This window comes from Balaenoptera musculus, chromosome 15, assembly GCF_009873245.2.
Source record: "Balaenoptera musculus isolate JJ_BM4_2016_0621 chromosome 15, mBalMus1.pri.v3, whole genome shotgun sequence".
Lineage (NCBI taxonomy): Eukaryota > Metazoa > Chordata > Mammalia > Artiodactyla > Balaenopteridae > Balaenoptera > Balaenoptera musculus.
This window is the reverse complement of record NC_045799.1, coordinates 71,743,742-71,766,673: the sequence shown is the minus strand read 5'-3', so window position 1 is coordinate 71,766,673 and position 22,932 is coordinate 71,743,742. Positions and strand designations below refer to the sequence as shown.

Genomic DNA, 22,932 nt, shown 5'->3' with positions numbered 1-22,932 from the left:
CCCACGACCAGGCTGGATAGTTACTAACCAGGACAGTCCGTTTTCCCGCCTTTTCTGCGCCCAGCAGCAGTCTTCCCTTACCCCTCCCAACCTCTACCCTGCACGCAGGCGCAGATCACGGCTTCTTATTTCCTTCCACCCGCGCCCCCTCAAAGCTTCCCCTAGCAACAAGCTCGGGCTCCGCGCTAAGGCGGGGCGAGCGCATGCGCTGCAGCCCTTTCCACCACCAGTTGTCGGACAGCGCGCTGGGCTCCTCCTCCAAGACTAGCCCTGCTCCCCACCTCCTCCCACCCAGGGTCCGCGTGGCGGGGCGCGCGCGCACTCTGGCTGGGTTGCTGCCCAGCTCTCTGGCCGCATCCTTAAGGAGAGAGGGGCGGGGCTGTTTCCTTTGGGGCCCCGCCCCCTTGGCCCGGCGTCCATACCGCGCCTGCGCGCTCCCGCCCGGTCTCCATCTTGGAATTGGGAGGAAGAGGGAGAGGGAGACTGGGACGAGACCGGGGCTGTGGTGCGGAGAGGCTGAGACTGAGAAGAGGAGAGGGGGAGAGGGCACGGGGACCGCCCTTAGCTACAATCTTTCAGCTGTCCTCGGGAAAGAGAAGGGGAAAGGGAGGGGACCGGGGCGGGAGTGGGGGCTGTCACCCTCGGACCCCGGCGTGAGAGGGGCCGTGCGGTCGGACGTCCTCGGGGTAGGCCCCCTGTCGGTGGCCGAAGACCTGGGGCTCAGTCCCCTCGGTCCCGAATTTCCGGGCCTGACCCCACGCTTCTCAAATATCCGGGTCTCAGCCCCTGAGATTCCAGATATCCGGGACTCGGATCCCAACCTCTCTAAACCTGGGGCTCTGTTTCACAGGATTTCAAATATCTGGGGTTCAGGACCCTGCGTGCACCAGTATCCGGGGTTCATTCCCCACAAGTTCAAATATCAGATTCGGCCTCCCCTTGTTCAAATACCTGGAGTTCAGACCCCCACAATCAGAAATCCGGAATTCAGCAACTGTCGCCCTCGAGGAGGAGGAGGACTGGACCGCGAGGTCAGATCAGGTTGTCACCCCCTCCCCTCCAGGGGAGGCTTCCCGGGCCCGCCCCTCAGGAAGGGCGAAAGCCGAGGAAGAGGTGGCAAGGGGAAAGGTCTCCTTGCCCCTCTCCCTGCTTGGCAGAGCCGCTGGAGGACCCCAGGAGGAGGCGGAGGCGCTGGGGCACCATAGTGACCCCTACCAGGTGAGACACGGGGTGCAGGGGCGCGGGTCCCTGTGTCTAGCTTGAGAAGAAAGGGTGCTGCTTTCTGAGAAGCTGGGCCTGGGTAGGCTCTCTCCTCAGGATGGGGAAGCCCAGCTGGGCCAGTGGTCAGCCTCTGGCTAGCCTTGCCTTCTGCTGCCACCCTCTTCCCCTTCCTCTTCCCTTCATTATGTCTGGTTGATGGGGGACCTCAGGTGACAGGGTCTCTGATGTCACGGGGGTCACACCCTAAGGTGCTTGAGCTAATCAGATGGATTTGTACCCTTCTGGTTTTCTCCCTGTTCACTTTGCCCCTCACAGCTACCCCTTCATGATTGTAACTCTCTTTCCTCTGGGGTGTTAATTCCCATGCCTCTGGTCCCCATGGTGGGTCTGCTTATCTGTTTTTTAGGCATGGTCTGGTTGGGTTTCTTGTCCTTTCAAGGAAGTGTATATGTGCATTTGTGTTTAGGGGTGCTTGGCAGTATTTCCCCCAACTATTGTTACCTTCCAGCCTCTTGCTGTGATGGTATAAGTAATCTAATTTGTCAAATGATTTATCATTTACAAAGTGCCCTACATCCATTCTCTCATGTGACCTCTCCCCCTCTCATTCATCTGGTGAGGGGGCTCTTTTATTGCCTTCTTCCCATTTTACAGTTGAGGCTATTGAGGCCCAGAGAAGTTGCCCAAGGTCACACAGCGGCAGAACAGGATTGGAACCCAGGTCCTTGAACAAGTCTTGCCTGTGCTCCATACCTATCTCTTGTCATCTGTTTTCTTCTGTGCCTAGGTTTAGCCATGGGTCCAGAAGAGAATGGATTGGGGTGAGATTTAAGAATGGGAGAGAGAAGAGCTTCCTTTTTAGGAGGCCTATACTCAGAAGCTTTTCCTGATGGGAGGCTCTGGCCCCTGCCTTCTGCCTTATGGATTTTTCTCTCTACTGTGACCTTCATCTTTACCCTGATCCCAGTCTTTGGCCTGGGTTCCTGACAGGGCCATCTCTTCTGACAAATGATAGGGGTGTCTCTTAGCAGTTAAAGCCAAGCTGCCGGGGGGTAGGATGATCCCCAAAGTATTAAAGCCTTGTCGTGGCGACTCTGGAGGCAGGGAAGGAAAAATCCATATGCTGAGTGTCTGCATAGTGTTCCTAAGTACGAGATCTCATTAAAAATTTCACAACAGCTCCACACTGTAATCCGTTTTAGTGAAGAGAAGACCAAGTGTAAGGAACTTACTCAAAGCCTTGTTGCTGTATATTGCAGGTGAAATGCACTGGTAGTGAAGCTTAGGGTGGACAGGCTTGGGTTTCCTCGTCTGTAGAATAGAGGTAACATTGTCCATTTTAGAAGGTGGTTATGATTTAGCACAGACCTCGGTAATCACTCAAATGTTTGGTATTTGAGGAAGAGGCCCCTTGTGATGTTTTGCCGGCATCTCTTATATGTGACCTGGGGTCCTCAGTTGGCATTCTTGGTTGGGTGCTGGTAAAGAGGTCAAGAAGATTCCTTTGGCAAGTTGTGAGCACCTGCCTTTGTGTGTGGGTGTGTGGTGGGGGTGAGGGGTGCTTGGCACGGTTGCTGGCAGAAGAATGGAGAAAGGGGCCTGCTTTGAGCAGCCTGGGAGCTGCTTGGGGCTGGGCTGAGGGCAATCAATCAATCTCCCAGGCTATTCTGAGCCCTCTGCACCCTGGGGGCCCACCAGAGAGGCCTACTCCTTGCCCCTCCAGCTTCCAGTGGGGCTGAGGAGACAAAATTAACAACACAACAGGAAACAATGTGTGACAGAATATAATTACATGCTAAATTGTTAGGTGCTTTTAAGGAGCTAGAACTCTGCCCTGGGAGTTGAGCTCTGCTGAAAAACTCCTTTGTGCCTAAATTCTAACAAGTGCTTATCCAGGAGCTTGGCCTGGAATCCCTTCAGGAGGTCTTGGCTCTGATGTACTGCTGGAGTTTTCAGTACATTTCTGGCTGGGTGCTCTAGGAGTTCTTCTCCCCAAGGGCTTGGGGTAGTCAGGGGAGGCTTCCTAGAGGAGGGGGCTGAGCTTGGGGTGAGTTGTTAAGAGAGTAATGAGTACACAGGCCTGACTGGAGAGGAGAAGATCCTGTTCTCTGACCTTGGAGAAGTCCTTCCTTACTATGCTTCAGCGATCTCATCCATGAAATGGTGATCATGATCCTGCCCTGCTTGTTTCATAGGGCTATTTTGAAAGCACAGTGGTAGAGGACCAGCTTTGGGCAAGTCACTTAACCTCTCTGAGTGCCTTTCCTCATCTGTAAAATAGGGGTAATAGTAACACCTCATAAGGTTGTGGTGAGGATTGAATGAGAGATAATGCATGTAAGGTGCTTACTATATATGCTTAATAAATGTTCTTTGTACTGCAAATGTCCTGTACCTGTGTGTGTGGCGTGTGCCATTGGACTGGACAAGTAAGGCAGCCCAGATCGCAGGCCCCCAGAGCCAGACACCATTTCTATCCCTGTCCTTCCCATTCTAGATCTCCCGCTTGCCACAGTGTCCCTAGCCCTTTTTGAGAGCGAGTCTCCTGGCCCCTGTGGGCCAGTACCCACTTGTAACAATGGCCGGATTTCCACTGCCTCCGGCCTTGGCTGTTTCCTGCTCTCTTCCAGAGTGTGAGAGGTTGAGGGAGGAGGGGGCCTCAACGCCAAGGGGAACAGGAAGGTACCTGGAAATATTTGGGGCGTGGGACTTGTGGGACAGGACACTTGGGGATCTGGGGTTCTGGCTGGGAGGCAGAATCTTTTATTCTTGAGGGGAGATTTAGGGGTTGTAGGGAAATGGAACTTGTTGAGGGCTGAGGGGTTGGTGAGGATGCTGAGCTCCCAGTCTTCCTTTAGTTTTAGGGACTCCAGGGACCCGGCCCTAGTGCAGTCGTTGCCAGGGCAACTTCATTTTTCTTTTTTCTTTTTTTTTGAGCTTTGATATTGTTCCTAATCTCCCCCTGCCCTTCCTTGGTAGTGCCTCCCCCTCATCGGAACTAGGGGAGGAAGGGCCCTTTCTCTCTCTGAGGGCCCCATCTTTGTTCTAAGAGTCCCATCTTTTCACCAGGTCAAGCCCCACTCTCAGGGCCCCCAGGGGCCACCATGCCAGCTGGGGGCCGGGCCGGGAGCCTGAAGGACCCTGATGTGGCTGAGCTCTTCTTCAAGGATGACCCGGAAAAGCTCTTCTCTGACCTCCGGGAAATTGGCCATGGCAGCTTTGGAGCCGTGTACTTTGTGAGTTGAGGCTTGGGAGGGTGGGGCAGGGACTGTCTTCCCGCTGTGGACCTCCAAACAGCCCTGTACACTATTCCACCACACCAGGCTTTCCTGCCCTCTCCTGCTGGGCCAGCAAGTCTTCCTGCTACCCAGTGCTCACTGGGGGCCTTCACTACCTTCTGGTCTGGTCCCCTAGGCCCGGGATGTCCGGAATAGTGAGGTGGTGGCTATCAAGAAGATGTCCTACAGTGGGAAGCAGTCAAATGAGGTAGGTCAGGCTTGACAGACTGGTAGGAGGCAGGGGTCCCCAGGCTCAAGATGCAGGCTAAGTAAGCCTCTCCTCCCCTGACCTTCTCAGAAATGGCAGGACATCATCAAGGAGGTGCGGTTCCTACAGAAGCTCCGGCATCCCAATACCATTCAGTACCGGGGCTGTTACCTGAGGGAGCACACGGCTTGGGTGAGCTGGCCCCCTGACTCTGCCCTGATCTTTGTACTCGGTACTCAGGCCCATCCTTGTCCTGGTCTAGTCTCTTAGGTGGGCCCTGTTCAGGGTGTTGTTGAGCAGATCTTGGGAAGGAGGAAATCTTTCCCAACCTCTGCAGTCCTCAGGCAAACTCATAAGCAGCACTGTGTGTCCAGAGGGAGAGGCTGAAGTGTGACATAGACTGTTAGCAGTTGAAAGGGGGCACATGGGTTGGGAGAGCTGGAGATTGAACGATGGGAATCAGATGGAGGTGGTAGTGATGTCTTGGGCTCTTTCTAAGGGAGACCCTGACTCCAGGGACTTCCCCCCACCCTCTCGTTTTCTCAGTTGTCGTTTCTCCCTGTTATTACCCCGGGACCATTGCTTGAGTAGAGGCTAGGCAAGGAGGCCCTCTGTTTTGGATCTCTCTCCAAGGGAGATAGGCCAGGGGTGGCCAGATCTGCTGATCTCTGACCCTTGACCCTTCCATAGCTGGTGATGGAGTATTGCCTGGGCTCAGCTTCTGACCTTCTAGAAGGTAAGTGATTCTTTGGCCAACAAGTGGGAGAAGGGAGAAGAGCAGAGAAGCCATAGGGGAAGGGTTAAGGGAAGATAGCTCCAGTCCCACCCTTGGGCTCCCTCAGTTTGATGTTTTTCCCTTACTCCCCAGTGCACAAGAAGCCCCTTCAGGAGGTGGAGATTGCAGCTGTGACCCACGGGGCCCTTCAGGGCCTGGCTTATCTGCACTCCCACAACATGATCCATAGGTACTGGCAGCACTGACGATGGCTGGCGGTGGGGGGGGTGGGCGGGGGTGGTGCTCTTTACACCACTCTTCATTCTGCTGGGCTCCAGTCTTCTTGGAAACTTGGTGCAAAAGCACCTGCCCAGCCTTTCTGAGATGCATGTCTTATCCTTGTGCTTTGCCTCTGGCAGGGATGTGAAGGCTGGAAACATCCTGCTGTCAGAGCCAGGCTTGGTGAAACTGGGGGACTTCGGTTCTGCATCCATCATGGCACCTGCCAACTCCTTCGTGGGCACCCCGTACTGGTGAGTGGGAGTGGTGGTGAATGGAGAGAGCTCCCGGGATGTTGGGAGCAAGAGTTGGCAGGGTCTGGGCGGGTGATTAGCCTCTCTCTCCTGACCATTCTCCCAGGATGGCTCCAGAAGTGATCCTGGCAATGGATGAGGGGCAGTACGATGGCAAGGTGGATGTCTGGTCCTTGGGCATAACCTGCATCGAGCTGGGTAAGGACATTCTCCTCTTGGCTCCTTATCCTCTTTTCTCTCCACTCCTTTCTCTTTTTCTTACTGTCCCCACACCATCCCATCCTCTGAGGCCTCCAAGCATCTGTCCATTTTGAGTCTACCCTTGACCCCCAGTACAGGCAGCTGTCAAATCCTGCCATTTCTTAGACCTAAAGATTTCATAGCATTTATCTCTTCCTGTCCACTACTCTAGTTCTAAATCTTTTTTGAGTGCCCACTGTGTGCCATGCACTGTGCTAGTAGGTTCTGGGGGTAGAGCAGTGAATGAGGTTCTTGCCCTCTTGGAGCTTACATTCAAGTTGAGGAAATAGGCATGTTTTCTTTCAATGTAAGAAAAGCTGAATGGAGAAGATACGAGAGCAGTACAACCAAAAAACAAGGGATTTGACCTAGTTAAGGGCTGAGGAAGATCTCCTTGTAGCAGAGATGTCTAAACAACCACAAGACAAATAATAGGTAGCTGTTGAAAGACTGTAGGGAAAAGTATTCCAGACAGAGAGAGGAGCATGCCTGGGGAGCTGAGACTAGCCTCAGTTGTTTGGAGTATTACATGTGTTAACAAAGAACAGTGAGTGATAAGGCCAGAGAGTTAGGCTCAGTGAGTTCACGAGGTCTTGAAGCCATGTTGAGGTTCTCATCTCTGCCAGCCAATGCTATTGAAACAACTGTTTTAGTGAGATAATGTTTGTAAAGCCCTCGACACTGTGCCAGGCACAAAATAGTTACCCACGAAAGAGATGTTATTAGTAACTCTTACCAACAACTTCCTGCAGTGATCTCTCCCACTGCCAGTCTCTTCTTCCTTCCAGTCTCTTTTACGTCAGAGAGATGTGCTATTGTTTTCTCTTCTCCTCAGAGCCGTTAGTGGCTCCCCGTTGCCTTCAAGACTAAAGCCATCCCCATCCTTGCTTACACCAAGCTAAAGGCTCTGCTTCCTAAAGGCTGGCTTTCCTCTTAACAAGTTCTGAATTTTTCCTCTTAATTACCTTTGTTTGTATTGTTTCCTGTGCCCAAGGTTGGAGATTTGGACTTGCCTTTCTCTCCATCTACACATGTCTGCATTTACCATTTAAGGCCATGACCAGATAGGCGATGGAAATATGTGAAGCAGGCCAGGTATAAGAAAAATCTGGAGCTGTCCATTTTATTCCTAGTTTTTGGTAGAGACATGGGTACAGGGAACTGTTTCTCTACTATTGAAAAAACCCATCAATCTTTATTATAAATGGCAACTGATAGTCAGTGTCAGGGAAGCAATATGGAGGAGACTACAGCAAACCGGAGGTTGCTGTTCCCACCTGAAGAGGGCAGCTGTTGCTTAGCTCCAGCCCATTGTTATGCAGGAATGTAAGCTCCATTTCACCAGATCTAATTTTTTAAGAGAAACTGGAAATTTAGGTTATTATTTCATTATTATTATCAGAATTTAAAAATCACTGTTTAGGCAAAAACCAAAAACAACACAAAACATTTGTCTGGGCCACAAGGGGCTTCTAGCTTGTGACTTCTGATCTGAGGCCTGCCTCCAATATCCCTTTTTCCAAAATAGCTTCCCTGAATCCCCTGCGAATGTACCAGCTTGAAGTCCCACCACACACCCAGCTTCCCAGCCATTTACCTGTTTTCCTCTTGTGCCAATTAGCACTTTGAACTTGATGCTATTTGTTCAATCCCATTTAATCTTCCCTATTAGACTGGAAGTTCCTTGAGGACAGGGCCTGTCTATTGTTTTTCATCTTTCCCGTAATACTTAAGCGAGTTTTTTGCTCTGATTTGGCACCTAATAAATATTAGTTGGGTCGGCAACTGAATGTGCTTCCTTCTGCCTTCATTCGTGCTTTTGCATGTGTTATTTTCTTTGATACCTATTCCACCCATGTGCAGTGGAGAGGATGGGTGCTGCGTCTTACAGAGGAAGGAATTAATTGAGATTATGGGAATTGCTCAGGGTCATGGAGTGAGGAAGTCAGGGAGCTGGGGTGTGAACCCAAGTCTTCTGATTTCCATTCCAGTCTCCTCTGCCCACCTGCCACCTCTCACCTTCTCCCCCTTGACCTTTCTCTGTAGCGGAACGGAAACCACCGCTGTTTAACATGAATGCGATGAGTGCCTTATACCACATTGCACAGAACGAGTCCCCCGTGCTCCAGTCAGGACACTGGTGAGGACTGGGATTCCTGGGCCCAGGGGTTAGGCCATAGGGGTAAGGCTGCCTGGCTCAAGCCCTCCCCACCCTCACCCTGCTGTCACTTCTAGGTCTGAGTACTTCCGGAATTTTGTCGACTCCTGCCTTCAGAAAATCCCTCAAGACAGACCAACCTCAGAGGTTCTTCTGAAGGTGAGGGCTCACTGGCCTAGCATTCTCCTAGAACTGTAGCTTGTTGGAGCCACAGAAACCCCTCAGTGAAATTAGTGATTCCTGTTTCTTCCTCCACTGAGAACTTCATTTATAAATTCCTACCCCCATCCCCAGTGCCCAGTGGACTCTGTGTTTTGCAAGATTTTGTCTACCAGATTACCTTTATTAAGTAATCATTTGTTTTCCCGTCTTTTATTAATCAAAGATATATATAATTGCCAGCCAGAATTTCTGGTCAGTGTGCAATAACCAGGGTTACCACACTGATCTGATGTGTAATTCAAGCCAAAAGCCTGTGTAGCCTTGTCGTGGGTAAATGTATGATTTCCCTTAGGCATTTTTTGAGTTATCAAAAGCAGAGGGGCCCCCATTCCCTTCAGAGATCCATAGGGGCCTAAGGACCCCTAGTTGGGTACTAACTTAGATTGTCTACCCTGACCTACTTGTTTTATAATTGTGGGATGCTTTATGAGGCCCAGAGAGGCCTCATGACGTGTCCAGGGGCACCGAGCACTTTGATAGAAGACCTGGACTAGAATCCAGATCTCCTGGCTGTTCTTGCCTGTCAGCCATGCCTGGAGGAACAAGAGACTGTCTGGGGAGTAGAGACGGGGTGGTAAAAATTAATGTGGGAGGAGGGGTTGGGACAAGGCCAGCATCAACCTGTGGTGGGCATGGGCCCCAGGGGAGTGCCTCAGGCCAGAGGGAATGCCAAGATCCACGGGATATTGGGATGCGGGAGGTGCTTGGCGGCAGGCCTCAGTGTTCTCTTCCCCCAGCACCGCTTTGTGCTCCGGGAGCGGCCACCCACAGTCATCATGGACTTAATCCAGAGGACCAAGGATGCTGTTCGGGAGCTGGACAACCTGCAGTACCGCAAAATGAAGAAGATACTGTTCCAAGAGGCGCCCAATGGCCCTGGCGCTGAGGCCCCAGAGGAGGAGGAGGTGACCCGGCTTGCCCTGCCACCCTTCTTCACCACCATGTTGTGCTTGCCTCCTAGCAGTTGCTTGGCACCCCTCCCCACCCTTCTCCATACCCCCTGTCTCTTTGTGCTACCTCCGTGTGCACATCCCTTGTCCTTCCCCTTCCCTGCCCAACAGCCTGTGTCTTGTCTACAGGAGGCAGAGCCCTACATGCACCGGGCCGGGACGCTGACCAGTCTAGAGAGTAGCCATTCAGTGCCCAGCATGTCCATCAGCGCCTCCAGCCAGAGCAGCTCAGTCAACAGCCTAGCAGATGCCTCTGACAATGAGGAGGAGGAAGAGGAGGAGGAGGAGGAGGAGGAGGAGGAAGAAGGCCCTGAAGCCCGGGAGATGGCCATGATGCAGGAGGGCGAGCACACAGTCACCTCCCACAGCTCCATCATCCACCGGCTGCCGGTATGCAGCTCACCCTGTGTAGGCCTGACAGCGGCAGGGCCGAGCCCCAGCTCTCCTTCTCAGGAATCACCTTGGTTCCCTGCTCTCCCTCCCATGTGTGACTACTCCTTCTCTAAGTCTGACTGGGTCTCCAGGGAACTCCCTGTGGGCCCATTGACCTCTGAGCCTTGGGCATTCCTTCCACCTTCCCTTCCTCTAGGGCTCTGACAACCTCTATGATGACCCCTACCAGCCAGAGATGACCCCAGGCCCTCTCCAGCCACCTGCAGCCCCAGTTCCCACATCCACCACCTCTTCTGCCCGCCGACGGGCCTACTGCCGCAACCGGGACCATTTTGCCACCATCCGTACTGCCTCCCTGGTAAGTGCAGCCATCCTGGGTGCCCCAGACCGTCTAAGTCCAGAAATGACTTTCTCCCTTTGGCATATGATTAAGTCCAGAGTCCACCCTTGCTTTGTGTTGCTGTCTCTTGCCTTCTCACCTCGACCGTCTCACCTAAACCCTCCCCTCTCCCCTCCCTTCTCCCAGTAGACTATTTTGGTCACATTGCCCAGCTCATACTCCATTTTTGTGGCTGGACTTAAATAGCATCTCCTGGCATGCCTTCCCAGGCTCCTGGCCAGCCAGGTGCTTCATATCCTGTGCTGTGGTACTCCTGAACAGCATGATGACAGGTTTGCTGGATTCTGTGCCCCTAGAGGGCAGAGATGGTGTACAGGTATCTATCTGCCTGTGCCAGTAATTGGCTTTCAGGCCCACACACATCCCTGTATTTAATTCTTCCAGCTCTTCTGGGAGGGTGAGGGTATGATCCCATTTGTGAGATGAAACATCTGTGACTCAGAGGGGCTACCTTTGGTGGTTCCCAAATTCTGTTACCAGGACCTTGGTCCTCTCTTAAAGTCACAGCGATGTTTTTCTCAGTTCATAGGAAAAGGGGTATATTTTTCCTAAAACATAGTTTTTCGTCCATACTTTTAATAAACTTTTAGATTACATTCCTGTTTAGCTGTAAGCTTCGATGGTCCCCTTGGAGGCCACTGGTTGGTCTAGTATGTTCTTGTAACCTCTGCTTGTGGCTGGTTGTTCTTTTAGGACAACTCTTCAGACCCTGTGATGCTTGGTGCTTTGTGGTACTGTGCAGAGAGGTCTGTGATTTCCAGGGGTTTGGCCACCTGGACTAGTTTGGGGTACATTGACATAGCCCCTTGACAGTGGGATCTGAGCTCAAACTTCAGATGAGGACATCCAGGCCCAGTGTTCTTGTTATTCCAGTGTCCCATGGTCCATATTCTGGCTCCGTATCTGAGCTGTAAAAGGTCTTCAGTGTTTGCTGAAGGGGAAGGAACCATCACTTACTGGTTCAGAGTGTTCTAGACACTATTACATAGGTAGCAAAGTTAATCTTCCCAGCCCGCTGTGAGGAGGTGGTATTGTCCCATTTAATAGAGCTAAGGCTTAGCAGCATTAACTTGCTTGAGGTCACAGGGTTAGTCAGTGGCAGAGCTGGGATCTGGTCCCAGGTCTGTCTGATTCTTTTACTCTTTTGAATTAATCTGAATTGTTCCTACTTTTATGCAAGACCCTGTGCTCAGCACCTTTTCTTGTCTCATTCAGTCTCACCAACCTCTGAAGGAGATATCTCCATGATCCAGTTGAGGTGGCAGGCTCAGAGAGGTTAAGTGTGAGGAAGATATCAAATGAGAATTAAACCCATGAGGCTAAAACTCACGTTCTTCCCCAATAGAGCACGAAGACTATGTGTGTTAATAAAATGGGGGCCAGGGCTGCGCCCCACTTCTCATCCTTTCTCCCGCCCCCAGGTCAGCCGTCAGATCCAGGAGCATGAGCAGGACTCAGCCCTGCGGGAGCAGCTGAGTGGCTATAAGCGGATGCGACGACAGCACCAGAAACAGCTGCTGGCGCTGGAGTCGAGGTTGAGGGGTGAGCGTGAGGAGCACAGTGCACGGCTGCAGCGGGAGCTCGAGGCACAGCGGGCTGGCTTTGGGGCTGAGGCCGAAAAGCTGTCAAGGCGGCACCAGGCTATCGGTGAGAAGGAGGCGCGAGCTGCCCAGGCTGAGGAGCGTAAGTTCCAGCAGCACATCCTCGGGCAGCAGAAGAAGGAGCTGGCCGCCCTGCTGGAGGCGCAGAAGCGAACCTACAAACTTCGGAAGGAGCAGCTGAAGGAGGTGGGATAGGGCTGCAGCAGTGGGTGGGGTTGATGGAGGGTGAGGCGGGCCCTGACCTCCTTGCTCTCCTGCTGCCCTTTCCTAGGAGCTCCAGGAGAACCCCAGCACACCCAAGCGGGAGAAGGCGGAGTGGCTTTTGCGGCAGAAGGAGCAGCTACAGCAGTGCCAGGCGGAGGAGGAGGCTGGGCTGCTGCGGCGGCAGCGCCAGTACTTTGAGCTGCAGTGTCGCCAGTACAAGCGCAAGATGCTGCTGGCTCGTCACAGCCTGGACCAGGACCTGCTTCGAGAGGTAGGCCACCCCCTCCCTGTTCCCCTCCCAGATCCCAGGCACCTACCCTTTTCCATTTGCCGCACTTGTGGTTGTCTTTCCCCTCTGCCCTCATTCGTGTCACAGCTCGGCTTCTCTTCAACACCTCTTTCGCTTCTCGTGCCCACTAGACCCTGCTAGAGTTCCCAGGCCAGCTAGGAGCTTGGCTACCTTACACCTCTCATCTACACCCCTCATCTCCCCACCCTCGGCTCCCTCTGCCAAGGAGTCCTGGGGCTCTCACTTCCTTGACACCAACAAGGCTTTCTGACCAGTTTCTGGGCCCTGCCTCCCTTTTGCCTCAGGACTTGAACAAGAAACAGACACAGAAGGACTTGGAGTGTGCACTGCTGCTACGGCAGCATGAGGCCACACGGGAGCTGGAGCTACGGCAGCTCCAGGCCGTACAGCGCACACGGGCTGAGCTCACCCGCCTGCAGCACCAGACGGAGCTGGGCAACCAGCTGGAGTACAATAAGCGGCGTGAGCAAGAGTTGCGGCAGAAGCATGCGGCCCAGGTTCGCCAGCAGCCCAAGAGCCTCAAAGTACGTGCAGGCCAGCGTCCCCTGGGCCTCCCGCTCCCCATTCCTGGGGCTCTGGGACCACCTAACACAGGCACCCCTAGAGAAGAGCAGTCCTGCTCATCTGGCCAGGAGGCAGACCAAAGAATTCTGGGAGAGGAGGAGGAAGCAGTTCCAGAGAGAAGGATTCTGGGGAAGGAAGGGGCTGCCTTGGAGCCAGAGGAGCAGAGGATGCTGGGAGAAGAGTCAGGAGCCCCTAGTCCCAGTCCACAGAAACGTAGGAGTTTGGTTGATGAGGAAGTTTGGGGGCTACCTGAGCAGGAGATAGAGAAGCTTAGAGTTCCATCCCCGGCACCCCAGGAGAGGAGCATTGTGGGCCAGGAGGCATCCGGGGAATGGAGGTTGTGGGGGAAGGAGGATGGTAGCCTCTTGGATGAGGAGTTTGAGCTAGGCTGGGTCCAGGGTCCAACGCTGACCCCAGTCCCTGAGGAGGAGGAGGAAGAGGAGGAGGGGGCTCCATTTAGGACCCCGAGGGATCCTGGAGATGGCTGTCCCTCACCAGACATCCCCCCTGAACCCCCTCCAACACATCTGAGGCCCAGCCCTACTAGCCAGCTCCCTGGACTCCTGTCCCATGGCCTCTTGGCTGGACTCTCCTTTGCAGTGGGGTCCTCCTCTGGCCTCTTGCCCCTACTACTTCTGCTGCTGCTCCCACTGCTGGCGGCCCAGGGTGGGGGTGGCCTGCAGGCAGCCCTGCTGGCCCTTGAGGTGGGGCTGGTGGGCCTGGGGGCCTCCTACCTACTGCTTTGTACAGCTCTGCACCTGCCCCCCAGTCTATTCCTACTCCTGGCTCAGGGCACCGCACTGGGGGCCGTCCTCAGTCTGAGCTGGCGCCGAGGTCTTATGGGTGTCCCTCTGGGCCTTGGGGCTGCCTGGCTCCTAGCCTGGCCAGGCTTGGCTCTACCTCTGGCAGCTGTGGCAGCTGGGGGCAAATGGGTGCGGCAGCAGGGCCCTCGGATGCGCCGGGGCATCTCTCGACTCTGGTTGCGTGCTCTGCTGCGTCTGTCGCCCATGGCCTTCAGGGCCCTACAGGGCTGTGGGGCCGTGGGGGATCGGGGCCTATTTGCACTCTACCCCAAGACCAACAAGGATGGCTTCCGCAGCCGTCTGCCTGTCCCTGGGCCCCGGCGGGGTAATCCTCGCACTGCCCGACACCCACTAGCCCTGTTGGCAAGGTTTTGGGCCCTGTGCAAGGGCTGGAACTGGCGCCTGGCACGGGCCAGCCAGGGTTTAGCCACCCACTTGCCCCCCTGGGCCATCCACACACTGGCCAGTTGGGGCCTGCTTCGGGGTGAGCGGCCCAGCCGTATCCCCCGGCTGCTACCACGCAGCCAGCGCCGGCTAGGCCCCCCTGCCTCCCACCAACCACCACCAGAGACTCTAGCTGGGCGGAGATGCCGAACCCGCCAGTCCCGGGCCCTGCCTCCCTGGAGGTAACCAACTCTAGCTCCTCCCCAGCCCAAATCTAGAGCATTGAGCACTTTATCTCCCACTACTCAGTGAAGTTTCTCCAGTCCCAGTCCTCTCCTCCCTTTCACCACTCCTTCCTCGGTATGCTTCCCCACCTCACCCCTAGCCCTTTGGGCCTCTAGACAGGCAGCCTCCTCCACCATGGAGTCCGGAGATTATATTTTGTGTTCTCCTGATGCTCCCCCCCCACCACCCTAAGTTATTGCTGTTCTCCCGCTGTGTGTGCTCATCCTCACCCTCATCGACTCAGGCCTGGGGCCAGGGGTGGCAGTGGGTGGGAAGAGTCATGTTTTTTTTTTCTCTCTTTGATTTTGTTTTTCTGTCTCCCTTCCAACCTGTCCCCTTTCCCCCACCAAAAAAAGAAAAAGACAAACACAAATAAAATATCTGAGCGGAACTGTACCTTTGGCCCAGGCTGCCTCTGTCTGCTTTGTCCTGCCGCCTAGCCTCCCCGGTATGCCCCCAGTCTGGACCCTTGGCCCCCAGTTCCATGACCTCTTCACCCCATCTACGTTATCTCAACCCCTTTCACTCCTCAGCCTCATCCTCTCTACCTTCATAGCTTCGTTGCACCATGACCACCACCAGTTCAGGGGTCTGGGCCCCTGTTGAGCTTCCCCAGAACTTCTTGGTCCCACAGTTCCCCCGTTTGTGGATTCCTCCCCGAGAGTCCTCAGGTTCTGGGTCTTTTTGTCCTCATTCACTGCCTTTCCTCCCAACCCACTCCCTACGTGGTTCCCTTCTGTCTGGGAGCTGAGTTTCTCTCCTGGCGTCAGGCATTACCCTAGAGGGCTGGGGGGATGGGACTGCAAACCGTCCACAGTAGGGGGTGGTGAGCTTGGGGGCCCAGACAAGAGTGTGGGGGCCGCGGAAATGGGGTTGGTTGTGGGCTTGGAGTGGGAGCTGAGTACACAAGGGGCCGGGCTGGAATGTGGAAATCTGGTCAGGGTGGCAGCTGCTGGCCTGTTGAACTTGTCGGGCCCTTTCTGGCCACCTCCTTTGCCCCTTTCCCTTATGTGGCCCGAGATGGGGCCACCCATCTTATCCATTTCTTAGCTTGGTGCTTATCCTTCCCTCCCTCCCACCCTGAGGTGTTGAACCTGGGACTTCCTCTGTCTTTCCTCAGCTGTGTTGCTGTCTTCCATGTGTGTGTTGAGAGACTTGGTTTTCTCACTTGTGCATATTCTGTATCTGCTCACAGGCGTCTATCTCTAGGTTATATTTTCTCTCTCTTTGCATGGTCAAAGCTTCTTGTGTGCACTCAGTACTCTAAAGATTCTCAGTTCCCTGTCCATGAACTCTCCTGCTGTTTCTTGTGAGTTTTCCACCCAACTCTGTGAACGTGCTCTTGGAAGCTGTCTTGTTTTCTTTGCATCTCTTGCCCATTGAGAATCTTCCTGATCTCTCTCAACACAATCCCATCTCTCCATGTCTGTCTGTATACAGCTCCCCCCGCCCCCTCTGTCTAACATGTTTTCTGTTTCTCTCCCTCTTCTTGTCTCTGCTTCTGTCTCCTCTCCTCCTCTCTTTCTTCTCCCTTTCCCCTGGTTGTTCCTCCTCCTCCTCCCCCCTGCCCCTATCTCCCCTTGGTCCGTCCACTGCATAGTCTAAGGAGCTGCAGATCAAGAAGCAGTTCCAGGAGACGTGTAAGATCCAGACTCGGCAGTACAAGGCTCTGCGGGCACACTTGCTGGAGACCACGCCCAAAGCTCAGCACAAGAGCCTCCTTAAGCGGCTCAAGGAAGAACAGACCCGCAAGCTGGCAATCCTAGCTGAGCAGTACGACCAGTCCATCTCAGAGATGCTCAGCTCACAGGCGGTGAGGCCTGGGGTCCAGGGAGGGAGCATGGTGGAGGTTGGCTTTTGTATTTCCAGCTTAGCTGTGGGCACTGCAGGTGGGGGGTGTAGACAGAAATAGGGCATTTTGTTCTTGGGAAACTCAGGTATTCTTCCACTGTTGGTATTCTCTGCAATAGTTTTATTATTTCTCTTAAGTATTTTCTTAAGGTCTTGACAAAGCCAGACTGCCTACTCCACCAAGAACCACCAAGGAAAGAGTGGCTGTAATTTTTTCCTGGGCCTGAGTTAGTTTAATCTGTGAACAGGGAACAAATCAAAATGATTGTGGCCCTCAGGCCAATTTGCTCAGACTTCTGGAGGATTTTGAAGGTTGCTGTTCTAAAAGTGATCACACATCACACTGGAATAGGCCACTTAAAATAACACTGTAAAAAGTAAAAGTGTCCTTATTCATTGCCATTCCCTCACCTAACCCACCTCTCAGAGGTAACTGTTGTTAACAATTAATTGTATTTTAGATTTTTTCCTATGCATATTTAGAAAATTATATAAAAATTTTAAACAAAAGTGGAATCATACTTTATATACTGGTCTCTAACTTCTTTTTCCACCTTGTATTTCTTGGACATCTTTCCATGTCAGTACACATATCTCATTTTTTAAGAGCATAGAGTTTTCCTTGGTATGGATGTACCATAATTTATTTAACCCATCCCTTATTGGTGGACATTTAGGTTGTTTCCAGTATTTTGCTATTACAACGCTTCAGTGAACACCTTCGAGCACATGTGCAAGTATACCTGGGGGATAAATTCCTGGAAGTGTAATTGCTGTGTCACAGGGTATGACGACCTTTCATTTTGATAGATGTTGAGACTGGCTGCTTCTTGAAACCTGAGGGCCCAGGCCTACTGGGGCAGGGGAGGATTGTGGGTGTAGGGGAGGAGGCCCCTAAAACTTGCTGTACCTAATCTCTAGCTGCGGCTTGATGAGACCCAGGAGGCAGAGTTCCAGGCCCTTCGGCAGCAGCTTCAACAGGAGCTGGAGCTGCTCAACGCTTACCAGAGCAAGATCAAGATCCGCACGGAGAGTCAACACGAGAGGGAGCTACGGGAGCTGGAGCAGAGAGTAGCTCTGAGGCGGGCACTGCTGGAGCAGCGGGTAAGAGGGCTGGGCTTCCAGGGTGGGGTGGGGAGGGCAGCCCCCACCCCCGGACCCTCTGACCTCTATTCTGGGTACCTCAGGTGGAAGAGGAGCTGCTGGCCCTGCAGACGGGGCGCTCTGAGCGAATCCGGAGTTTGCTTGAGCGGCAGGCCCGTGAGATCGAGGCTTTCGATGCTGAGAGCATGAGGCTGGGCTTCTCCAGTATGGCTCTGGGGGGCATCCCAGCTGAGGCTGCTGCCCAGGGCTATCCTGCTCCACCCCCTGCCCCCGCCTGGCCCTCCCGTCCTGTTCCCCGTTCAGGGGCGCACTGGAGCCATGGCCCTCCTCCACCAGGCATGCCCCCCCCAGCCTGGCGTCAGCCCTCTCTCCTGGCTCCCCCGGGTCCCCCAAGCTGGCTGGGGCCCCCAGTACAGAGTGGGACACCCCGTGGTGGAGCCCTGCTGCTGCTAAGAAACAGCCCCCAGCCCCTGCGACGAGCAGCCTCGGGGGGCAGTGGCAGTGACAGTGTGGGCCCACCTGCTGCTGCAGTGCCTGGGCCTCTGAGCCGCAGCACCAGTGTCGCTTCCCACATCCTCAATGGTTCCTCCCACTTCTATTCCTGAAGTACAAGGTGGATAAGCCGATGAATGAGGCAGGGGTGGGTGGAGCCTGATCCTGGAGGGCTGTAAGCCTGAGGTCCACCCAAGGGTGGGGGACAGGAAGTTGGCTCCAGCTCCCCTCAGACCTCATCTCATGAGCTTCTTGGGCTGGCCAGTGGCCCAAGGCCAGCTTGGGCATAGGTGCCTCAAGGCTGACCAGGAGCCCCTGCCTCCCCACCATGGTGCCAGGGTTTCTCTCCATCACAGCCTCGGGAAAGGAGGGAGATATGCGTGTCAAATATTCATCTAGTCCCCTGGGGGAGGGGAAGGGTGGGTCTAGATATATTATATAAAGAGAACTATACTACCCCCTGGAATGGGGCCATGGACTTGGGGATGCCAGGCCCCCCAGACCTGGGATGTGACAGAGCAGGTCTGGGGCCTGGGGTGGGGAGAACGGGAGGAAAAGGTCTTCCTGAAAGAAAGATCAGAATGGGGTCTTGGGGTCAGGATGCCTGGGTCTCTCCATTCCCCTGTTGCTGTCTGACGTCCTGTGCCGTCTTGTCCTTTATCCTTTTTTTTTTTTTAAATTGAGATTTGAGCTGGGGCAGGGGAACAAAATAAGAACCTTAGAAGGGGCTGCTCCCAGGCCTGGGGGCAGTCATGAGAGCCCCTCCCAGCTATGGGGCTGGCACAGAGCCCCATGGCAAGCTTTTAATAAACTGTTGGTTATTCTAACAGATCCCAGGACTCACCTTTTCTGTCTAAGGTGTACATTAAGGAATGTTCAGTGGCAGCTGATAGTGTTACTTGTATTTAAAAAGAGAACTCACTGGGCTAACTAAAAATTTCAGTGACTTTACTGACTTTGGACATGACTGAATCCAGAGCTTCAAAGGAAGTCATCAGTCTCTGGAGCTCTGCTTCCCTTTGCTTTGGCTTCAGATTTTCAGAAGGTTCACCTTACCCACAGGCCCCTGGCAGCTCCAACCTTACAACCTACCAACAACCTCAACAGCAAGAATTCCAGCAGTCTTGAAGTGACTTCATTGGTTGGATCTGTAGCCAGAGGCCTGGGGTGCTCTGACTGGTCAGGTTTAGACCCTGTACCCACCGCTTTAAGGCTGAAAGAGTCGGCCCGTGGACTAAGTGGCTGTTTCCAGAAAAGGGAAGAAAAGACATAAACAACAGCTGTTCCCAAGACTTCATTTTGTGCTTCACATTCTTCTTAAGGCCAGTTATTCAGATCTTCCTCCCAACTAAGCTTTAGGTTATCAGACAACTAAAAGCAGGGTGGTCAGGGACTTCCCTGGTGGTCCTGTGATCACGACTCCCTGCTTCCACTGCAGGGGGCATGGGTTTGATCCCTGGTTGGGGAACTAAGATCCCACATGCCACACAGCGTGGCCTAAGTAAATAAATAAAAGCAGGGTGGTCATAGGGGTCCACTGGTCAGGCTGGAGAAAGGAGCCACACTCTCTTTGAATCAAGCCTGGTGGCAGACTGGATGGCAGGGTCAGGAGGCTGGGACTTTCTTTGGAGAATCTGGGGGAAATTAAAGGGAACCAAAAAAAAAAAAGGAACCAGATGAGGGGGACAGTGGCTACTCCTCAGCTTCCTGGACCAAAGTACAGGGGGTGAGAGTGGGGGACCAGTTTTGATGAGGTGATTCAAACACTCCTTTATTTGAGTCTTTAAAAATAAATCCCTGTAAACACTTTAAACTGGGAATGTGAAGCTGAGAAGCAGAATCCCAATAACTTGTGTCCCTGGGAGCTGCGAGTCTTCTCCGAAGAAAGCTGCTTCTGCTCTGCAGGCAGAGTTGGGGGTGGATATGCTATATATGCTTTCTACAAGTGGGAAGTCCCTCCTGGGGACAGGGGGAGCTCAGTTGCTCTCGCCATCACTGCTGATGATGCCACGCATATGTGACCAGTCTGGGGGTGGGGGGCGGGGCCGCTCTTCCTCTGAGTCCAGGGTCCTGCGGTATAGCTCCCCCGGTGGGGCTGCTTCTCCTGCAGGGTTCCAGGCTGTGCGTCTGCGTGGCCGGCCTAGAGGGGAGGAGAAAGCAGGAGATGAGTTGTCTGAAAAAGTCCATGCCCCATCTGCTCCTGGAAAGTGGAAGGAAGCCCCTCACCTGAACCACTGATGATGTTGGTAATGTCCAAGGAGGCTACCTCAGCTGCCTCTTCCCGCTGCTCCTTCAGGACCCGACACTTCTCTAAGGAAGGGTTACCTGGGGCAGAAGAAGCTCATGATCCTCTCCTCCCCAGCAGCCAAGGCCTTCTCCTGCAGCCCCCAGGGCACGCCCAGCCTCACCCTTCATGCCCAGGGCTTCCAGCTCTGCCCGGAGAACACTCAGGCGTTCCTTGTGTGAACGGCAGGAGCCCAGCAGCTTCTTGTAGTTTCGATGAGCCCCACAGGCCCGAATGTAGCGCTTTAGCCTCATCACAGACGGGTGGTCCTCACCAGGGCGACCAGAGCCAGCCTGGCAAGGGAAAATAGCAGCTGAAGGCCAAGCCTTTTGGGCTTGAGTCAGGGTCTCCCTCTTCCTTGATGGTAGCCTCCCACCCCATCTTCAACCCTCACCTTCCTGCCTTTATGTTCTGGACTGCCATCTGTGGAAGAGGAGGAGGAGCTTCGTGTCCTGCCTTTCTTGGAGCTCTTCTTGGAAGAGCGGTTCTTCCTCTCCTTCTTGGGGGTCCCCTCTGCCTCGCTGTCACTCACCTCCTTCTCCGAGTCACTTGCTTCACCATTGATACTGCCCACGTTGGCTGTCTTTCCAGTAGTTGGTGTCATCTTCCTCCAGCTGTCTTCCCCATCCTCCTCACTGCTTCCACTCTGCCTTTTCCCACCCTTCCACTGGGTGCTGTCTTTGCTCTTCCTCTGCACTAGGGGCTCTTCATCTTCCCCACTGCTATCCCCACTGCCTGCTGCTGATCTTTCCTTCGGTTCCTCTCTGTCCCCCGGGTATCCCAGCAGTCTTGCTGCCCTGCTGTTCTGCTTACAGCTCCTCTCCTCCCGAGAGGAGGACCTTTGACCTCCACTGCTCTGGGCTGTGAGTTTCCAATCCTCTTCTTCCTCTCTGTTCTCTTTCTTCTTGGCTAGGGTTTCCTCCTCACTCTCCTTTTCACTTTCCTGGTGGCTTTTAGCTCCTTTCTTTCCCTCTGCCTTCTTTCTTGGCCCCTGGGCACGTTCCTCACTGTCTTCAGTCTCCTCCCTGGCCTGTTTCTTACTGGCTGAGGCCTTGCCTGGTGCCTGCCTGTTCTTTGTCCCAGGCTTCTTCCTAATCCTGCCCTTGGACTCCTTTTCCTCCTCCTCCTTCTCTTCCTTTTCCTCATCTTCCTCTTCCTCACTGCTTTCTTCTTTCCAGACCTTACTCTTTCTGGCAGAGCCCTCTTCCTCCTCCTCACTGCTCCCCTTCACCTCCTCCTTCTCTAATCCCATCTTTGCAGTCAGGTCTCTCTGCTGTTCTTCCTCATCACTGCTCTCCTCAATTGCTTTCTTTGAGGCTCGCTTTGGATTCTCATCCTCAGCTGGACTGACTTCTGCTGCCATCCCATTCTTTGCTGGGAGGCCGAAGCAGTCTGGACTGGAGGCTGCAGAGCTGGGCTCTGGAATGTGGAGAGAAGAGAAGGTTGGGACAGGTTCCTCCTGTCCCTTCTCCCTCCACTTGGGATTGGTTGCCTCGAATCCTGCTCTGATGGAGGGAAGGGCAGTAGGAAACAGCTCTCAGTCCACCCTGTTCCTGGCTCCTGACTCACGGGCCACACGCCCTCACCTAAGGCCTTGGAACATAACACACGCACAATAAATACCTTTAGCATGAACCAACTATGCAGAAGGCACTAACCTGACTCCGAATTGAAACGGAACCTTTTTCTCGCTGGGTCACGGCAGGGGATGGGAGACCTCTTGGCTTTCTTGGCAACGTCGAGCCTCTTTTCCCTGCCACCCGCTTCATCCACCTGTGTGTGCATCAAGAGAGCATCACGTGTACCAAGGTTGTGTTCTGCCCCACCCCTCTCAGGCCCCTCCTCCACGGCCACAACCCCCGCCTGCGGTGGCCCAGGCTCGGGCCCACACCTGCATCTTCAGCAGCTCCTTCTCCACTAGCCGCTTCAGCGCCTGCTTCTCCTCGGGTTCCAGGTGGTCGCGGCCAGCGTGAGCCAAGAACCTCCGCCGCACGATGGAGTGCGTAAGCGTGCTGCGGAAACACGTGTCACGACGGAGTCCCCGTCCCGCCCCTGCCCTTTACAACCCCGCCTCCAACCTCCGGTGCACCTGAGGTCCGGGCAGCCTTGGAAGAAGCTACGGGTGAACTCCTGCATCTCATTCTCCCGAGCCATTTTGCTCCACCTGATATCGGCGGCTCCCGCCTTTTTTCTTCTCGGCCTCCGTCCACGCGTTTGACAGGAGCTTGCGCACGCGCAGTATCGTGGCGCCGTGAGGTGGAGGACCGTTGAGTGTCCGTTACGGGCCGCTTGGACCCAGAACTTTGCCAGACAAAACTTGCCTTCCCCGGGCAGTTGGAGAGTCTCGCGGTTCCTTCCTTTTCTTAGAACGAATCTCTTTTGAAGGAGAATTCTCGTTAGAAACCGATTGGGAGCCGGCTACACCTTTGGATGTAACAATCAACCCGCGACGAGGCCTCCGTTCGTGGTCACGGGCAGCTACTAGGCATCTGTGATTTTGAAAGACAGAAGGAAAAGGGCGTCCTCGCCAGGAGACTAGGAATCCCAGGAGGAATGTCTTCTCCTGGCTTCAAATCGCTAAGCACATTTCGAATCAGTAAGGGTGCCCTCCAGCGTCCGCCATCTTTGTGACATCATCGCGTCGCCGCGGCGCCATTTTTAGCGTATCCCCTGGAAGCAAAGTTCCTTTCCCGGTATTCCCCAGGAGGGCAGCCCGTGTGGTTACGATCCCT

The 22,932-nt window shown here is 54.1% G+C and overlaps 2 protein-coding genes across 4 annotated transcripts; one reads left to right on the top strand and one right to left on the bottom strand.

Moving 5' to 3' along the window:
• The first annotated feature begins 973 nt into the window (after nt 1-973).
• Nucleotides 974-18,747, top strand: TAOK2 (TAO kinase 2). Of its 3 annotated transcripts, none has more exons than XM_036826965.1 (19): nt 974-1,218; nt 4,291-4,457; nt 4,636-4,707; nt 4,798-4,899; nt 5,398-5,443; nt 5,576-5,672; nt 5,842-5,955; nt 6,062-6,153; nt 8,242-8,335; nt 8,431-8,512; nt 9,313-9,480; nt 9,655-9,915; nt 10,115-10,276; nt 11,740-12,105; nt 12,191-12,394; nt 12,718-12,957; nt 16,070-16,282; nt 17,242-17,424; nt 17,508-18,747. In XM_036826965.1, the coding sequence occupies exons 2-19, from the start codon at nt 4,326-4,328 to the stop codon at nt 18,027-18,029; spliced, it is 3,150 nt and encodes a 1,049-aa protein (XP_036682860.1). In that variant the 5' UTR covers nt 974-1,218; nt 4,291-4,325; the 3' UTR covers nt 18,030-18,747. The 3 variants fall into 3 exon arrangements, with proteins under 3 accessions (XP_036682860.1, XP_036682861.1, XP_036682859.1); XM_036826966.1 differs by lacking the exon at nt 17,508-18,747 and adding an exon at nt 16,998-17,105 and having other exon boundaries at nt 1,081-1,218; nt 17,242-17,375; XM_036826964.1 differs by lacking the exons at nt 16,070-16,282; nt 17,242-17,424; nt 17,508-18,747 and having other exon boundaries at nt 1,081-1,218; nt 12,718-14,808.
• HIRIP3 (HIRA interacting protein 3) lies at nt 18,580-22,832 on the bottom strand. The gene is made up of 7 exons (XM_036826967.1): nt 22,290-22,832; nt 22,092-22,212; nt 21,859-21,973; nt 20,595-21,619; nt 20,325-20,493; nt 20,143-20,241; nt 18,580-20,056 (listed from the first exon to the last, which is right to left on the bottom strand). The coding sequence occupies exons 1-7, from the start codon at nt 22,352-22,354 to the stop codon at nt 19,893-19,895; spliced, it is 1,758 nt and encodes a 585-aa protein (XP_036682862.1). The 5' UTR covers nt 22,355-22,832; the 3' UTR covers nt 18,580-19,892.
• Between the last annotated feature and the right edge of the window lie 100 nt (nt 22,833-22,932).

Bases quoted from the DNA above. Each gene is read 5' to 3' on its own strand.
- TAOK2 (XM_036826964.1), top strand. From the start codon at position 4,326: ATGCCAGCTGGGGGCCGGGCCGGGAGCCTGAAGGACCCTGATGTGGCT. The intron at 5,444-5,575 runs GTAAGTGATTCT...CTTACTCCCCAG, and splicing joins AGCTTCTGACCTTCTAGAAG to TGCACAAGAAGCCCCTTCAG. The intron at 6,154-8,241 runs GTAAGGACATTC...CTTTCTCTGTAG, and splicing joins CATAACCTGCATCGAGCTGG to CGGAACGGAAACCACCGCTG.
- HIRIP3 (XM_036826967.1), bottom strand. From the start codon at position 22,354: ATGGCTCGGGAGAATGAGATGCAGGAGTTCACCCGTAGCTTCTTCCAA. The intron at 22,213-22,289 runs GTGCACCGGAGG...GTGTTTCCGCAG, and splicing joins CAAGGCTGCCCGGACCTCAG to CACGCTTACGCACTCCATCG. The intron at 20,494-20,594 runs GTGAGGGTTGAA...TTCCCTTGCCAG, and splicing joins CAGAACATAAAGGCAGGAAG to GCTGGCTCTGGTCGCCCTGG.